This window comes from Drosophila rhopaloa, unplaced genomic scaffold, assembly GCF_018152115.1.
Source record: "Drosophila rhopaloa isolate 14029-0021.01 unplaced genomic scaffold, ASM1815211v1 contig_150, whole genome shotgun sequence".
Lineage (NCBI taxonomy): Eukaryota > Metazoa > Arthropoda > Insecta > Diptera > Drosophilidae > Drosophila > Drosophila rhopaloa.
Window position 1 is genome coordinate 376354 of NW_025335029.1, and position 14345 is coordinate 390698.

General features: G+C 41.9%; 3 protein-coding genes across 3 annotated transcripts; all 3 read left to right on the forward strand.

The window, feature by feature from the left end:
• Window positions 1-241: 241 nt before the first annotated feature.
• On the forward strand, window positions 242-1239 carry LOC108042220 (glycine cleavage system H protein, mitochondrial). The gene is made up of 3 exons (XM_017120400.2): window positions 242-569; window positions 624-902; window positions 965-1239. The coding sequence occupies exons 1-3, from the start codon at window positions 452-454 to the stop codon at window positions 1063-1065; spliced, it is 498 nt and encodes a 165-aa protein (XP_016975889.1). The 5' UTR covers window positions 242-451; the 3' UTR covers window positions 1066-1239.
• A 122-nt stretch (window positions 1240-1361) lies between these two features.
• On the forward strand, window positions 1362-11067 carry LOC108042218 (acetyl-coenzyme A synthetase). The gene is made up of 6 exons (XM_017120398.2): window positions 1362-2250; window positions 8079-8817; window positions 8890-9044; window positions 9540-9708; window positions 9770-9959; window positions 10122-11067. The coding sequence occupies exons 1-6, from the start codon at window positions 1940-1942 to the stop codon at window positions 10568-10570; spliced, it is 2013 nt and encodes a 670-aa protein (XP_016975887.1). The 5' UTR covers window positions 1362-1939; the 3' UTR covers window positions 10571-11067.
• Window positions 11068-11179: 112 nt separating this feature from the next.
• On the forward strand, window positions 11180-14280 carry LOC108042219. The gene is given in 4 exon segments (XM_017120399.2): window positions 11180-12965; window positions 13363-13468; window positions 13470-13735; window positions 13797-14280. Coding segments are annotated over 4 exon segments (1818 nt in total). The 5' UTR covers window positions 11180-11922; the 3' UTR covers window positions 14200-14280.
• The last annotated feature ends 65 nt before the right edge of the window (window positions 14281-14345 follow it).

Here is a 14345-nt window from a genome sequence, read left to right on the forward strand (position 1 = left end):
CTTAGCAAATAAATACAAAAATTTAATACAAGAAATTGCTTTAAATTGTCGAGTGGAGAAATGTTAAAGATTTATGTAAGCTTAACTGGTATTACAAATACTAGAAATAAGTTTAAAAGAAAAATAAAAAGATTTTTGAATTTATTAAACAACCCGCTAATATATAGAGTAGTGCGATACACCGATACACTGTTATTGTTATCGATGCCCAGGCGCTAAGACTTTTTTTAGTCCCATTTCCAAGCAGCTGCTGTTTCGTTGGGTCAACAAAAGTTCATAGAATATTGTCTGATTTCTGATAAGCCGGGGCAATATTCGACTTTCATCTCGAGAGCAGGGCGTTAAACGTAACGTGTGTGTTTTGAATCCGATCATTTGTCACCGAAACACCCCCGGGAGCGGACGGAAAACTCACTTCGCCGGTAGTTGCCTTTGAATTTGACTGGAAAATATGGTTTTCATCACGAAATTCGCACGGATTGGGCTGCAGGCCGCCCGTCAGATGAGTGCCACGCCCCTTGCCGCCGTCCAGGGGCGCGCCTTCCACCTGACAAGCCTGCTGGCCAAAGGTAATCCATGGTTTATGCAATACCCAATGAATCTAAAACTGTAATCCCCACCAGAACGTCGCTACACAAACAAACATGAGTGGGTGGAGCTGGTTTCTGGGAACAACGCCATCGTAGGCATCTCCAGTTACGCCCAGGAAGCCCTGGGAGATGTGGTCTTTGCCCAGCTGCCGGAACCGGGCACGGAACTCAAGCAGGATGACGAATGTGGAGCCCTGGAAAGTGTGAAGGCGGCCAGCGAGGTTTATTCACCCGTCAGTGGAAAGGTGACGGAGAAAAACGCCCAGGTGGAGGACACACCTGCTTTGGTCAACAGCAGCTGCTATGAGAAGGGTAAGATCTGCCATAGAAACCCCCTGCCAAGATCATTATAATCACAATATTTCCCTATGCAGGCTGGCTCTTCAAGGTGGACCTTAAGAATCCCAAGGAACTGGACGCACTCATGACTGAGGAGCAGTACAAAACCTTTGTGAGCAGCAGTGAAGATCACTAGACCAGCAGCTATCCCACCATCTTGACTGTAGCCCTTAAATGAAACTATAGCATTTGTTATCAGCTCGAAAATACTACACGCATACCCAAAAATCACCAACCAAACTCATCGCCATACACACGTTGTTGTAGCACTTGAAATTTGTTACGAATAAGAATCAACAGTAAAGCCAAATATTATATTTAAATTGGGCATCTTGACCTGCGGGTGGCAGACGACGTCTGCTCCCCCATGGAAACCTTCTAGACGATAAGACCAAAAGATTGAAGAGAAAACGTGCTGAGAGTCACTCAAAGATAAGAACTCGATTTTTAAAAGATTAAGAGAGTCCACGAAATCACTCAGTTTCATAAAAATACGGATCAGCTTGGACCGGCGTGTTTGTTCGGATTTGCAAATAACATTGAACACTGTTGCCGGGACAGACGATGGCACACGCCACGGCATCCAGCCATCACCTGATTGATGATGGACAGACACACCTCTGGAAAGTTACGCCGTGCTTGAGCGATAAGGATTTACCAAGTCGCGCCTTGAAATTATGCCCGATCCAGAGGCTGATAAGCCCTCCAAAAAGCGCCGCCCATGTCTCAATGAACTTGAAGAGCGTGTTCATCAAAGCTTTGCCATCCGAAAGCTATGTCGACGGAGGCGAAAAGCTTGGCCGTGGTTCACTCGAGTGGTCAGTGCTCAAAAAGAACTCATTCCGTGCGGTGCGAGAAGCGCGTGCTGCTCGAAAACCAACCCCAAAGCTAATAAAAACAATCACAAAACACACACTAAGCTAAGGATAATTGCAAAACAGGATAATTACAAGCCTTAAAGTAGGGAAAATAATTGAAAGAGATATCTAAAACCACAAATCACATACAAAATGCCAGCGGAAAAATCAATATACCAACCAAATCCGGCCATTAGCCAGAACGCCTACATATCCAGCTTCGAGGAGTACCAGAAGTTCTACCAGGAATCGCTGGACAATCCTGGCGAGTTCTGGTCCCGTGTGGCCAAGCAGTTCCACTGGGAAACGCCTGCAGATCCGGAGAAGTTCCTCCAGTACAACTTCAACATCTCCAAGGGACCCATTTCGATCAAATGGATGGAGGGTGCATCGACCAATCTGTGCTACAATCTCCTGGATCGCAATGTTAGGAACGGTCTGGGCGACCAAATCGCATACTACTGGTGAGTCTGGCTGGCAATCCTAGCCCACTTTCCCACTGGGTGGCGTAGGTCGCATGAAAACAAAAGTTTTTGGGTGGCAGCACAGGATTATTGATTTTTCGTGTGGTTACGAAACTCTCGCCTCGTGACGTAGAAAGGTGGGTTCTTCTCGACAGGATTTACTGCGCAGGCACCATATTCGAAACAGATGATAGGACTTCTTTTGTATATTTTTTATATATATGCCACTCAAGGGCACATCCAATCTTTTTCCATCGATTTTGGCCTGCAGTTTTACTTAATTACTTTAATCCTAGTTAATTGAAGCGATTGTTTTTTGTTTTGATTGTGCACAATTGGTTGTCGCATTTTGCATGCAGACGATTAGCATGTTAAATGCGACAGCAAGTCTATCGAGGCATAATTAATTCAAATTCGGGGGCTTTTTCCTTTTCTAACTGTAGTTTTGCCAAACACTCTGGGTCAATGTCAGGGTCAGTTTCATTCCTTGAGACGACCCTCATAATAGGGTGACCCGGCCAAGTTTACGCTTGGTATTTCTTTGTTTATTTATTCAGTTAATACCGATTTACTATTAAACCGGTTGTGGGAAGCTAACGTTTAAAAACTCCGATATTTGGTTTTCTTGACTTCTCTATATTCTTTATTGAAAGTATAAACTTTAGTGTGAGTAAAAAAAACTTTTTCTCTATTTTGAATTTAAGACGCATGTGTTAATTGTATAATTCTAAGAAAAAATTTTCTAAATTAAAACTAAATGTGTATTTATATGGGTTCATTACTTCATAAAGTTATTTTTTTATACAAAAATAAAATGCACATTCAGTCAAATAAAAAAATAATAACAATAAACTTTTATTATAGATTGCATATTTGCTTCGTATTTTGTAAAGTGCATTTTATAGTTGCCTCTAAAGTTCAAAATCCCTAGTTCCTAAGTCGTTATTTAAAGTCTGTTCCCTAAGTCATCTTGGTGTTTTTTGTTTGTTTCTCTACACGAGACACTTGTTCAAAACGAAAAGTTAACAATCAAAGCAAATATTAAATAATTTCACTACCCACTATAAGTCTACATTTTTCGTTGATTACGATTAAACAGCAGACACTCCTTTTCCCTGATTAGCAAATAAGGAGCCAGATACTATATAGCACCTCATAATATTCTGAAGTGCCACTCAAGACGCAATTAAATAAAATAGCCTGGATGAAATAAGTATATTGTTTCGGTTGCGCGAGAACCCTCGTTGTTTTTGAGAACCAAAGTTCACTGAACAATGCGTCAGGGCGAAAAAAATCACAATGTTAAACAAATGTTAATGCTAATAAGATTATCTCGGGGTTATCAGTTAAAGGGGCGGATTTGTGGGCGGGGTCCGTGTACGGGGGGAAATGCAAATGAAAGTCAGGTAATTGAAAGGCAATTACAAGGTCATCGGTATTTGGTTCCCATTGGGCCTCGGACGCCTCAAAGTTACGAGGGCTCATCACTATTTTCTGTAATATTTCCTATTTTTGTGGGAATTATTTAATCCCAGCGCACAATCTGCCCCCACTTTCCTTAGATAAGATAAAAGTGGGACACAAACCCAGAAAGAGTGAAAAACCCGTGCAGGTAATGAGTAATAATTAACGCTATTCGACCGGGCGTTTCAGATAATTTTATTGCAAACCAAAGCAAAACAAAATCTTAAACTTTATGTGCCCCATTTTTATTGGATAGATTAGAAGTTGCTAAAGGTAAAATTTGTAGAAATATATAATTGTTTTTAGATCATGAAACATTTAGAAATTTCATTGCAGAAACAATTAGCCGATAAAAACAAACATTTTTGTTTACCTTTTTTTATATTATGTGAAACTTCCATTGATACCCAAATTGGTATTTTATATACGATATAATCTATTTATAAAATTACTTTGAGCTTAAGTCCTTTAAAATTAAATAAAATATTTTTTTATTTAAAAAAAGTTATATTTTTTTCTAATATTTTTGATATTTTCAATAAAAACGATTCAAGTCCAACTTTCTTTTAAAATAACAGTTTCGGACCCAACCGATTTACGGAAACTGTTTTCAATTTTAAGGCTCGTTAGCAACTAAATTAAATCGTATTAAACACACGAAAGTCTGAGCGAAAGCCGAGCAATATTATGTAAGCGATTTGACAATGCGCGCAAATTGTTTATTCAAATTGATGGAAGCGCGTCTTTGCGTTAAACAATTTGCTATTTTTTCCACTTTGTGGTTTTTTTTCGGTTTCTGTGTCAGCGTGGCGGCGTCTGGGCAAAAGGTGGAGGAAAATGTAGAATGTGTAATAACAGGGAAATCGAGTATAGGACCCAAAAAGATATTGCACCTGGACTCTACTTCCCAGTAACAGTAAACAGTTTTAGCTGCACTGGGCGGCCAGAAAATCACGCGATCACATCGTCTGATTCACTGCCAACCAATTAGAGAGCCACTTCGGCCCGCTCACGCACCCGCAGACAGACAAGGCCGGAGATAAAATAGAGGGAGAACTACAAAAAGAATGGACTGTCTGTCTTACCGGCAAAAAAAGAGCGACAAAAAAAGCATAGAATAATGCTGCCTAGGCATTTATCGACTTTTTTCGGCGCTGCTATCAGTTTTCCCTTATAAACAGGTTGCCTGCCCTTCCCTGTAAATTATCGAAACTGCTGCCTTCACTCAAAACAAATATCCACGAAACCGTAGTTAAACACAGTAGATCAGCATCGTACGATAATGTCTCCCAAACTGTAGGGCCCAGTCAGACTCAGAGACGCGAAAGAAAGCGGGAGCACACAGTAAAAAATTTCTGTTTCTTATGCTTCTTTTAAAACTTTAGGGAGGTTCACTATCGTAATATTCAAATTTTAAAGTCCATTGATTACAAAAACTCCATAGCTATATAACTTTAGTTAATTATATAAAATATATAAAATATAAAAATTATAAAAACAAATTTTTAAATATAAATATTTATAATAATAAATATTAATTATTAATCATTTATTAAGATCCTTTAAAAATTGCATTGAATTGGTCTTATCAAGATAATGTTATCCCAATCTTGATCTGCTGCCAATTTAAATTATTTAGAAATGAGGTCTTGTTTTAAGCCAAATATAATTAAGTAGCTGAAATATGTTTTAAAATATTTTTATTCGTTAAAAAGGTATTCACCTTTTACTTCTAGGTTTTTTTGTCAGTGTAGGGAGGAAACCAAAAACATTCGATGCGATTTATACGACATGCGAATCAACAGCTGATGTTATTGTTACTAAGATAAGTTAGCGGAGCCTATTGTTTTTGCTGTAGTTTCTTTTACTATCCCGTCATAATTTTTTCGGTTCACGCGCGTGGAGAGAGTGGCTGTTTTTAGCATATTTTCTGATTTCTGATAAGCAAAGCCGGCCACGCGTCTTCCCGTGGTCAAGAGGTGAATGGTGAATGGCGGGACGGTGCATAAGGTGTTTCTAAGGCAGCATGGAAAATTTCTTGTCTGGCGATCCGACGGCGAGATTAGGAGGCGAGTGGCACGATTACGTCTCTAAATTGGAAATTAATACACTCGACGGGACGCGTCGCGCCATATTTTTCCCACCAATTTCGGTTAGTCATGCGGAGGAGGAGAAGCCTCTAAGTGCTCGAAATGCTGATAAGTGGAGAGGACGTCCGCAAATACTTGGCCTTGACTGTGAGCTGTCGCCGGCTGATTAAGAATTCGGAACAGTTTGGCAATCACTTCTTTCCAACATGATATTGGAGGTTCTATTTTTCAAAGATTAATGTCTGAAATAAAACTTTCCTAATGCAGACAAGGTTTTGCTATGATAAGAATACGAGTGATGGAAACTTTTCTGTCTTATAAGTCTCTAGGATTTTAGTCATATTTATTAATTTTAAATTTTTAAACATTTTTTGTAAACAAAACAAAGTGAAATCGTGAATTTATTTCAAATTAAAAATTAATTTTCTTGTTTATAAAATTAAAAGACAGCGATTTTATTTGAGTAAAAAAAGATGCTTTGAAAGTTCGCAAAAAGGGTTTTACCTAGGTTTTGATTGTGACTTTCAACTATCAATTTAAATTCTATTAAGGATAGCTAAAGTAAAGCAATGAAAAGTAAATTCTTTTTGAGTTATCTGTATAAGTTTTAGTACCATAAATTTGAGAACCATGATCAGTAAACACAGTAGCTAACATTTTGGTCAGGCTTAAGAAAAAAAGTGACTTAAAACAGTGCTACTCACAGTCGAACGGCGTTTTCAATGCGTATTTTATTTATTTTTACCATCTTACTAATTGACAGGCTCAAGTGCAAACAGGTATTTCGCTCAAGTGGAATAACATTTCATGGCTGTTGGCCCAGTCACACCCGAAACGGGCCAAAACAACCCCACTCGGCACTCGTCACCCCTTTTAGTGCGAACTTTGGTCGCGAGGAATAGTCAGCGGTACCAAAATAACCCCCAAAAACGTCACGATGGGAGCTTTGTTCCGCCTGCTTCCTGCTTTTCTCTTCGGAAATTTTTTTTTTGGCGGGGACCGAAATAAAAGCCGTTTTATTGCCGGCTAATTCTTATCGCAGGTGCCGGACAAAAAGCCGATGATTTACACTCCACATTGTGCTCTACTGATTGCATTGTCTACTTGCCCTGCCCACCTGAACGTTTTTTTTTGTCCAGTTAGTTTATTGCTGTATTTTTTTGCGTTGCCAATCTGTCTTGACCTCCAAATGTGCCATGGAAAATTGCTTTCCCTATTACTATTATAATTTTCGTGTCCGTCCGTCGACGATCGCGAATGTTTATATCCGTTTTGGGAGCTGAAATCATTCACTATTTAGCTCAGTCACGATTTTTGTTTATATTTGTATTTGAAGCTTTCAGAGCTCTGTCCAGTTCTGCATACATTTCGTGTCAAATTCTAAATTCATTCATTTAATAGCAACAATTACGGAAGCGTTAATAGTTATCTCTATTTATGTGGAAATGGATATCATAAGCATTTTTTATGAAATTGTTAGTTGTACTGGTATAGCCAATTTATTGGTATTAATATGTTTTTCAAAATGTTAATCAATTTTTAGAGTTATGTGCATTCCTCTTTGAGGCTCCTTTTGTATCTGTATTTATTTTTGGCCCCTAGTGTAATTGGTCAAAGACTTTTTGTTGCTGATGTATATACAATTATGCCGGTTATTGGCATTGGCTTCTGTTGCCAAGTTCAGAACAAAAAGGGAAAGGCACATAAAGTAAATACAATTGTGCAATGTAATGATATACATATGTATGTAGTATATATATTGTAAGAACAACTACGGTTAAACTAATAGCACTCCTAAGTATTTATTGGCACACATGAAGTTTGGTTTTAATATTGCTTAACAAAATGTATATTTATATATCTGCATAATAGCCAACTTGTATTAAATATACAATATAATACAAACATAATGTTGTCAGATTTAAAATTAAGATTCATCTTCCATAATTTACCATTGCTAATAAAAGATATTTTACAATTAGAAGAATTTGTATAATGCATACGGAAACTATACGTGATAACTTTAAAATTGGGTGGCTATTTAAATGGAAAGAATCGAATTAGGTCTCCTAGGGCAATTAGGAAGCCTCGCATTACAGTAAGTGATCCAATTGTGGTCGGGGTAATTAGCCCAATTGTGGGACACCCGGTACGCGGCCACCCATTTAAGAACGCCACCGGCGCGTGCTCAATGTAAATACTATAGAAGTAATACTATATACCACAATGTGTTTCCTCATGGTCGTTTTTTTCTTTATTTTGTCATTGTTTCAGGGAGGGCAACCACCCCGACGATTATTCCCGGGGTCTCACCTACCGCAAGTTGCTGGAGGAGGTGTGCCGCTTCGCCAACGTGTTGAAGGATCATGGAATCCGAAAGGGCGACCGTGTGTCCATCTATATGCCGATGATCTTGGAGCTGCCCATCGCAATGTTAGCCTGCGCCCGCATTGGAGCCGTGCACTCCATAGTTTTTGCTGGGTTCTCACCGGATTCACTGGCGGAGCGGATGTTCGACTGCAAGGCCAAGCTGCTGATCACGGCGGATGGAGCCTGGCGTGGAGAGAAGCCTCTGTACCTGAAGGCCCTGTGCGACACGGCATTGGAGAAGGTCGAGGAGATGGGTCACTCGGTGGAGAAGTGCATCGTTGTGTCGCATTTGAAGCGCGTCACTCCCTGCCAGCCGGATCATGTCGAGGAGGAGATCCCGTGGACCGACGACCGGGATTACTGGTGGCACGAGGAGATGGAGGACAAGGAACCAGCCTGCTACCCCGAGTGGATGGATGCTGAGGATCCACTGTTCATGCTGTACACCAGCGGTTCCACCGGCAAGCCAAAGGGAGTACTCCACACCACCGCCGGATATCTGCTGTATGCGGCCACAACATTCAAGATCGTCTTTGATTACAAGCCGGGTGATATCTACTGGTGCACCGCCGATGTTGGCTGGATCACGGGACACACTTACGTGGTGTACGGACCACTGGCCAATGGTGCCACTTCAGTTATTGTAAGTGTTCGATTAGATCAAACAAATAGCGCATTTTCCGACTAACTTTCTTTAATACCTGGTTTTTTTCAGTTTGAGGGCACACCATTCTTTCCTGGAAACGATCGGTATTGGAGTGTTATTGACAAATATAAGGTCACCCAGTTCTATACAGCTCCCACGGCCATCCGTGCGCTCATGAAGTATGGCGAAGGTCCCGTGTTGAAGCATAACCTAAGCGGACTCAAGTAAGTTTCTCGCAACTTCTTAAAATCAATCATCGAATTATTAAATTTAAATGTAGAAAATGTCGTCAGTCTTTTATTGAAACGTTTAGCCATTTTCTAATCATATGTTTTGGAAGTTTTACATTTACATTCACTCGTTAAGGAATGAAAGATATTAAAAATTCATTTGAAGACAAAATTAAATAAACTTATAAATAAATTTATTATGCTAAATAATTTATTACTTTAGAAAAAAAGGTGTCAATTAAGAAAACAAGTTTAGATATCGTTTAGAAATGCACTTGCCTGGCTAAAAATATTTTTTTAATATAATCAGCACATACTAAATTAGGACAATTAAAAAACAAATCAATCTATAACATTTTTTGTTGTTATCAGTATGTTAGAATAAATTCATTATTTGCTAACGAACTCAAACACAAAATAACACAATATGCTTAATATATAATTGTATTTTCTGTCAACTGTTACTTACTTATCTCTTATCTTTTATAGAGTTTTGGGCAGCGTGGGTGAGCCCATTAACCCGGAGGCCTGGCTCTGGTACTACCGCAACATCGGCAAGGAGCAGTGCTCCATTGTGGATACCTTCTGGCAGACGGAAACTGGTGGTCATGTCATCACACCCCTTCCTGGAGCCACGCCCATGAAGCCGGGCTCTGCTGTAAGAAGTCCTTCACCTAATAACTAAAACCCAATTATAATTTATTTGCATTATTTTTCAGTCTTTCCCCTTCTTTGGCGTCAAGCCCACTTTGCTGGATGAGTGTGGTATCGAGATCAAGGGCGAGGGCGAAGGCTACTTGGTCTTCTCGCAGCCTTGGCCGGGAATGATGCGCACCTTGTACAACAACCATGAACGCTTCGAGGACACCTACTTCTCCAAGTTCCCTGGCTACTACTGCACTGGCGACGGTGAGTTTAATTTGATATTATCATAAAACATTTTGGATCAATCTTGTACGTTTTCTAAAGTATTAAAATATAGTAATATAACGTAATCGATTTACTTTCAGATAAACGAATTCATATTAAAAAGACATATTGCTAACTATCTATTTTAAATTTCCCTGACAGGTGCCCGTCGCGATGCTGATGGCTATCTCTGGATCACTGGCCGTGTGGACGACATGTTGAACGTGTCCGGACATCTGATGTCCACCGCCGAGGTGGAATCGGTCCTGACGGAGCATCCTCGTGTTGCCGAGTCCGCCGTGGTCTCCCGTCCGCATCCCGTCAAGGGGGAATGCCTCTACTGCTTTATCACACCCAACGAGAATGAGGTCTTCGACCAGAAGCTGATTTCTGACCTGAAGAAGATGGTGCGTGAGCGAATCGGACCCTTCGCCATGCCGGATGTCATCCAGAACGCTCCTGGATTGCCCAAAACTCGCTCCGGCAAGATCATGCGCCGAGTGCTGCGCAAGATCGCTGTTAACGATCGCAATGTGGGCGATACCTCGACTCTGGCTGATGAACAGATTGTGGAGCAGCTCTTTGCCAACCGGCCAGTGGAGGCCAAGTAGATGGTAGCAGATGGGCCAACTGGCAGCGGCTAGGATCCCTTACCGAAGGCTTAACCCAGCTTGCACCGACCACTCCACTCTGCCGTCGCATTTCTACCACTTACGTACCCCGATTACGTATCCTGTAAATCTCCCCCTACATATACAAAATACCTATTGCTTAATGTTGGTCCCGTTCCGGGCTACGGCGTGGTTAGCACCTTCTGAATTCTACCTAGTTTGTAAGCCTAAGCGTGTGCGTAAGTAGACGACTGGATGGTTTCCGATTCACGTAACTATCTATCGTCTGACCTCGTGTATTTGCCTGTTCACCGTAGTTAACATGCTCAGCACGCACACATTTTCCAAGTTCTTTTGTTTCTTTGTTGTAGTCGTAGTTTAAGTTCTCGCTAATTCGTTGTGATACAAATTTAATTATATCTTACTTATGTATGTATTTTTAGTAGAATTGATATGAGACAAAATATATACACGATTCCAGTTGTAGCCACAAATTACACAGCTCACCCTTTTCAGTTGTATCCTTTTGTTTTGTAGCCACTCTTCTCGCACCTTTTCAGATCCGAGATGACACGCACGTAAGTCCGGAACCGATCGGGGAATCGGTTTCTTCCCCTGCCCATTAGCCCGTAAGTTTGAGAACGATACATATCAGTGTGGCATAATGCTTGACACATTCCTACTTACGATCTACATGTTAAAGAGAACCGCTCGGATATACTATATACAATATATATATATATGTTATATGGTCAGAAGACTTACTGCAACGAAACATATCATTGAAGTTACTGCTGCAAGCCTATGAATATTATAAAGGACTTTATTGTTAGAGCTCGTTATTTTTGGGAGATCGGCATAGAAATAGTGGATAATAATGGAATCCATGAGATTATCTGATTGGTGTTCTGCGTCTGATTGTAAAAAGATTGTTAGTATTACAGTGTTGGCGAACGGAAGAATGCAATTTACATATCTATATATATTTCTGTATATGAACGTATGTGTATAATAAAGTTTATTGTTTTAATGTGTTTGAACCTGAAAAACCAAAGATCATTTAATTATTGAAGAGAACTACTAAACATGCCTAAAATCGAAATATATTAAAAATACTTCAATTATATATTATATATTTTAAGTTCAAAAATTATTCAAGGCAATCCCAAAAATCTAGAGTAGAATAGCAGATCGCACCGGCCTGGCTAAATAATTCCTGGTAGAGTAGTCAACTCTCGACCTCTGACAATCTCGCTCAGTAGAATTTCGGCTTGGCCTTTCATCACCTTGGTGGCAGTGGGAGAACTTGGAGTTGGTCATTGTCTTGGGCTAGGGGGACCGACAACATCATAATGGCCGACGGACAACATCCGCCGAAAAATGACCCCAAAAAGGATGACTCCCGTGAGCGGAACGCGGCCACCCACTTCGGCTTGGAGGACCACGAAGCCAACCAGCAGGATGCCCGGGTGAACACACTGCGGCACGCCGAGGAGCGACGTGGCTCCATGGTGCCCGCCGATAAGCGTGCCACCACGAAAGCCTCGTCCATGCGGTTGCAGACCGCGAATGACCAGTGGGGCAGTGGTCGCATTGGGGAGCACACGCCCCCATCTGCCACACCTGCTCCCGATGCCAGGCCACCGGAAAACATATCGTCGCGTAACTCCTTAAGCCCTGCTGCCGCAGTGGCTCCGGATCTGCCTCCCAAGCCGCAGCGCAACTCGGAAGTCGATGCCGATGTCGAGTCCTCCGAAGTGGAGAGAGTACCGGAGAAAAGGAAATCGGAGAAGTCAAATGTTGTATTAACGGATAGTTCAAGTTCATCGGATGCCACAGTGAACCAGCCTCCTGCTGCGGAACCGCCACCGACACCACGCTCTGAACCGCCACCTCCACCACCTCCTGAACCCCAGCGGAGGTCCATTGATTTTGCGCGCAGAGAAGCGGATTCAATCGCTCCGCCAGCTCAAAGACCGGAGGACTTGCCAATGCCACCGCCCATGATGTCGTCCTTGCAGCCAGACAGCAGCAAGGACGATGTGCAGAGCTCGTTGAGCAAGTTGACCAACACGGACGTGACCTTTAACCCGGCCAAGGATTTTGCCTCCAAGGGCACCAACACTTCTGGCATGATCTTATCTGATAGTGAAACGGAGATCGAGACCGAGCCACCTCCCAAACTGCCGGCCGAGTTTCCCTCCACCGATCTGGAAAATCTGTTCCAGTTGGCCTGCTGGGAGGTGAGACAGGCTGGTGCCATCGCCCTGGCGGAGAACAAAAAGAAGCAGGAGTTCACACCCAAGAAGAACGCCCAAGATCTGAGTACCCCCGCCGATAACATTGTGGAGGAGACCTTCATCAAGGCCATCAGTTCACGGTTCCCCGATCACCAGTAAGTTAATTATCTTTAGGGTGAAATTAAAATCAGAATCGCTTGATATCTGATGCTGATTAGGTATCTGAATTTACAGCTTTACAGTTAAGAATTTTCATGTCGGATAGCCGAAATAATTTATTGTAGAAATGTTTAAAGGCCAGATGTCTGGAAATCGTATAATTAAGAATTCAAGAGGGTGATGTTTTCCCTCATAATGGGAATGCAAAGTTTTATAACTAAAAGAATTATATTTTTCTAAAGTCAGAGAACTAAAATAGATTATAGTTAAAACGTTTAAAGACGTACAATTAAAAACACTTCAATTCCTTTTCCACGTAGTTTTCAAATTTTTGAAAACGAAATAAAAAGTCAAAATGTTTTTTTTAATAGAGAACTTTTTTTTAACCTGCAGATTTATATCGGAGGAGCGAACTTCGAAGACGGAGACCGGAATGGTGACCCTGACCGATGATCCCACCTGGGTAATCGATCCCATCGGCGGCACCATGAACTACGTTCCATCACTTCCCGTACTACTGCATCTCCGTGGCCTATTTGGTGAACCAGGAGACGCAGTTTGGTATTATTTATAATCCGCCCATGAAGAACATGTACACGGCCCAACGGGGAAAGGGGGCGGAGATGAACGGTGCGATGATACGGACGACTGGCCAGGTCAATCTCTCCTCGGCCATGGTCCTCCAGGAGTTCAGCTCGGACAGCAATGAGGCGCGCAACCTGGTGGCCGCAGACAATGCCCAGCGTCTGATGAAGAAGACACATGCGTGAGTATCTTAGAGATTTCATTATAATAAAACTTTATTATAAATACCTGTTCCATGGCAGGATGCGTTCCATTGGATCTTCTGCCATGGGTTTGGTAATGGTGGCTTCTGGAGTGGCGGATGCGTACTTCAACTTCGGGTTGCATGTTTGGGACATGGCCGCGGGAGTTCTTATAGTCACCGAGGCTGGCGGAGTGGCAATGGATCCGGCTGGAGACGAACTGGACATAATGTCCCGACGCTGCCTGGCTGCGTCCACCGAGCACCTGGCTCTGGAGCTGGGCAACCTCATAGAGCAGAACTATCCATCGCCTCGCGACGATGAGCCCCGATCCGTGAATCCCAACGAATACGGCCCAGCTCCGGAAACCAGGGACTTTTCCGGGCAAACTGATTTTCCGGATTCCGACACTCCGGATACAACAGACACGGAAGTTCCAAACGCGGCTCCCGACGAACGCTAACTGACCACCAGGAAGACCAGCCGATATTAAATTTTAGTTGTTTAATAAATTGACAATGCAAAAGGCGAAAATGAAAAGTTACTTTAGTCGTTTCTTAAGTAAATAAGATTATATTTATGGTATGAATGCAGGGTTGGGGAAGGTAC

What these genes read in the sequence shown, in the direction of transcription:
- LOC108042220 (XM_017120400.2), top strand. Translation starts at nt 452, where the DNA reads ATGGTTTTCATCACGAAATTCGCACGGATTGGGCTGCAGGCCGCCCGT. An exon ending in GACAAGCCTGCTGGCCAAAG is followed by an intron (nt 570 to 623) that starts GTAATCCATGGT and finishes AATCCCCACCAG; the next exon opens with AACGTCGCTACACAAACAAA. An exon ending in CAGCAGCTGCTATGAGAAGG is followed by an intron (nt 903 to 964) that starts GTAAGATCTGCC and finishes TTCCCTATGCAG; the next exon opens with GCTGGCTCTTCAAGGTGGAC.
- LOC108042218 (XM_017120398.2), top strand. Translation starts at nt 1,940, where the DNA reads ATGCCAGCGGAAAAATCAATATACCAACCAAATCCGGCCATTAGCCAG. An exon ending in GACCAAATCGCATACTACTG is followed by an intron (nt 2,251 to 8,078) that starts GTGAGTCTGGCT and finishes TCATTGTTTCAG; the next exon opens with GGAGGGCAACCACCCCGACG. An exon ending in CCATGAAGCCGGGCTCTGCT is followed by an intron (nt 9,709 to 9,769) that starts GTAAGAAGTCCT and finishes ATTATTTTTCAG; the next exon opens with TCTTTCCCCTTCTTTGGCGT.